The following is a 3,368-nucleotide window of genomic DNA, read 5'->3' on the forward strand; positions in this document are numbered from 1 at the left end:
AACTCTCATAGATGGTAAGTTCAAAATATCGTCTTTTCATACATTATTCTTATATTTTATTTTTTAATACTCATTTTACTCTCCCTTTCTGTGAAAAAAAGAAGGGAGAGAAACTTTGTTTCTCTTTCTTTTTTCTATTTCTTTCATTAACACTAATATTTTTTGGGAAAAGTGTTTGTCATTTTAAATGACATAAAGTTATGTTATTTTAAGAGAGAGACAGACACATATTTTTTTTATTTAAATTTTAAATTAAAAAAAAACCACCCACTTTCTCTCTCCCATGATTTTCATTTTTCTGTGTCTATCTCTCTCCTAAAATGATATAACTTATGTCATTTAAAATGACAAACATCAAACCCATATTTTTTAACACTTTAATGTCTATATTTCCCTTTAACACTAATATTTTATTAAGAAAAAGAAAATAAAAGGAAAAAGATGAGTGGCTCTCTCTCCTTTTATCATATAAGGAAAATATATTAGTATAAAAACCAAATGTAACAGTAATAATTTTGTAAAAGGGATGTGCATGTAAAAAGTAAATAAAAGTGCAAGAACAGTATTTAATTTTAATTTTTTAATATTTTACAGATATTCTCCTTCAAAAGATCAACGGGTAATATTATCTATGTTGGAATTATAATCCTCCAACCCTACTATAAAATCTTAGGCAGTTTCACTTTAGAGGGATATAAGTTGGATGCACCTTTTAAACTATGAGAAATTTTCAGTATGAACATCTAATTTTAGGTATGCAAATATAATCTTTGACATGTATGAAGTTATGCAACCAGGGATATGTATATTCGCATAACTTGAACATCTTCACAAGTGTATGTGACTGATTTGCACGTTCTTACAGTTTATGAAACTATAAGTAATGAAACATTCATAATAGGTTAAACATGAAACAGAAATTAAATTTTCACATAATTTTTCTGGGTGTCTGGGAGGCATAATATGTATTCTATAAACACTGACATAACTGGCTAAAAAAGGCCAAAGGAGAAAATATCATCAATATCCACCTCTGAAGTGTGCACAAATGAACAACTAAACGACTGTAGGACTGGGGTTATATTCTAATTCTACTAATAGACCAAACAGATAATAGGAGCCACTTACAAAGAATATATCTTTGATAATTGTCTTCTGATAAAATTAAAAGGCATCCATTATTAGAACCCAACAAAAATCCGGTCTTCCCATCTTATTAATTTGGATATTTTTTAGATTCTTCATCTTAATTATGACAGATATGCCTTGCTAATTAATGGCCAGGCACAGTGAGGAGAAGATATGCTTCCTCTCTTCAGTTTTTTTCTCAGCTCAAAATGGTATCTCAAGATGTCATCCACATAAATTTTACAACAAAGACAAACATTAATTGATCAAATTCCGTCATAAAGGAAGCAAAGTAGTCTTTGATTTGATAGGCAATGTCGGCAAATATCAAAGACAGGAATGGATGGCTCTATTTTTGAGTGATTGAAATTTGATGAATGAAGTTAAAGGGAACAAGTCAAATCGTAGCCAAGGCAGTTCTGTGATCTTCAGATTGGCCAAATTAGTTGAGAATTTTGGATAAGCTGTACTTGTTACTATTCCATGACCATTCTTTTTTGTCAATACCGTTGTATATAGTTGCATAATAAGAACAATAAAGATGAGAAAAAAAAAGAGTACAGGAAACTGTAAACATGCTATGCTAGCATGGATGCCGTTATGGCTTGCAAGTTTGAGGGAGAGACTCGATCTAAAACACATAATCTCTTTTATATTTATTGACAATTTTAAAACATCATTATGAAAGACACATGTGTTTTTCATAATAAGAACAATAAAGATGAGAAAAAAAAAAAAAAAAGTACAGGAAAACGTAAACATGCTATGCTAACATGCATGCCGTTATGGCTTGCTAGCTTGAGGGAGAGACTCGATCTAAAACACATAATCTCTTATATTTATTGAAAATTTAAAAACATCATTATGAAAATCACATATGTTTTGCTCGATAAGACACAAAACAGTCAAATACATAAATGGAAATATTAATTAACTAAGTTGCTACCACATGACCGAATCTCCATCTAAAACAAGAGCAGACAGAGAGTAGATCGATAAAGGAAATCAGAGAGTTTAGGAGAGTTGCTCCTCAAGGGTCAATTCCTCAATCATATTCCCGTGGTTGAAGACTTGGATCTCAGAACACTTGTTTGGTAGGATCATTGAACCGAGGCCTTGGTGATCAAGTGAGTGTTTAGGCATAGGACATTTACGTGCTATGACAACTGAATTGATAACCTCATCTGTGGGGTGGAACACAGAGAGAACCTCAAAGCCTTGAAGATCGCAAGGTTCAACAACTGGGTAGAGAAAAGCACGAGCCCCATGAGCACTCCTTAGCATCAAAAGTGCTCCCGGGGCCATGTACTTAGCCAAGTGATCAATGATTCGATTCTTTCCCTCCTTGTCCATACCCACAAGTGCTGCCAAGTAAACAACTTCATAGTCTTTCAAAGGGTTTGACACATCCAATATGTCATTGGTGTGGAAAAGCATACGCTTTGACAAGTCAGGGTCAGAGGAAACCAAGCTCAGAGCATTGGAATTGGCTAAAGGGTCGATGTCATAGTTGTGAAAAGTGGTGGAAGGTAAGTGATTTGATGCCAAGACAATTGAAGTAAGGGGAAGGGGTCCTGAACCCACAAAGGCAATTTTGTTAGGGACATTGGTGCAGTGTTGGTTAAGGATAGTGAACTCAAGGAGAGCAAGTTTGAGGTAGTTGGAATAGTAGGGGAAAATATGGAGATGATCAAGTGGTTTGTGGTATGAGCCTAAGATGGTTGAGTAATGGGTCTCCAAATGGCCTTCAGCTTCACCAGAGAGCCTTATAAGATGGGATCTAATCTCTTGCACAGTATTGGGGAGTTTGGTGACATCAATAGGACTAGGTGGTATGCATGTGAGGACAAGTTGGGTGAAAAGCATGTCGACATTTTTGCAGGGTTTGAGACTCTCAAGGCTTGAGATTTGTTCATAGAGTTTGCATACTTTTTCAATCAACAACTCTTCCTGGCAAACCATGTCGACACTGTGAGGTAATTGTATGGGCAAACTTGGCTCAAGAAAACACACGCCTCGCCAGGCCTTAAGGTGCGGGTCAATATTTATGCTCAACTGTGGGCTCCACATCATCACCACCTTTGCTATTGCCTTTTCTATTATATTGTATTTTTCGGCTATTGTTATGCTTCTGCTCTAAGAATTTTTTTTTTTTTGGAAACATTATTTTACATTACTCTAATTATCATATTATCATTGAGATTTTATAGGTCTTATAAAAACTGTAAAATATTTTAATT

General features: G+C 34.4%; 1 protein-coding gene across 1 annotated transcript; it reads right to left on the bottom strand.

Moving 5' to 3' along the window:
• Window positions 1–1,783: 1,783 nt before the first annotated feature.
• Window positions 1,784–3,133, bottom strand: LOC133314477 (nicotianamine synthase-like). The gene has a single exon (XM_061515960.1). The coding sequence runs from the start codon at window positions 3,088–3,090 to the stop codon at window positions 2,143–2,145; it is 948 nt and encodes a 315-aa protein (XP_061371944.1). The 5' UTR covers window positions 3,091–3,133; the 3' UTR covers window positions 1,784–2,142.
• Window positions 3,134–3,368: the final 235 nt, after the last annotated feature.

This window comes from Gastrolobium bilobum, unplaced genomic scaffold (assembly GCF_033153095.1).
Source record: "Gastrolobium bilobum isolate Gb01-03AN ecotype WA unplaced genomic scaffold, APGP_CSIRO_Gbil_v1 utg1951, whole genome shotgun sequence".
Lineage (NCBI taxonomy): Eukaryota > Viridiplantae > Streptophyta > Magnoliopsida > Fabales > Fabaceae > Gastrolobium > Gastrolobium bilobum.

What these genes read in the sequence shown, in the direction of transcription:
- LOC133314477 (XM_061515960.1), bottom strand. Translation starts at nt 3,090, where the DNA reads ATGGTTTGCCAGGAAGAGTTGTTGATTGAAAAAGTATGCAAACTCTAT.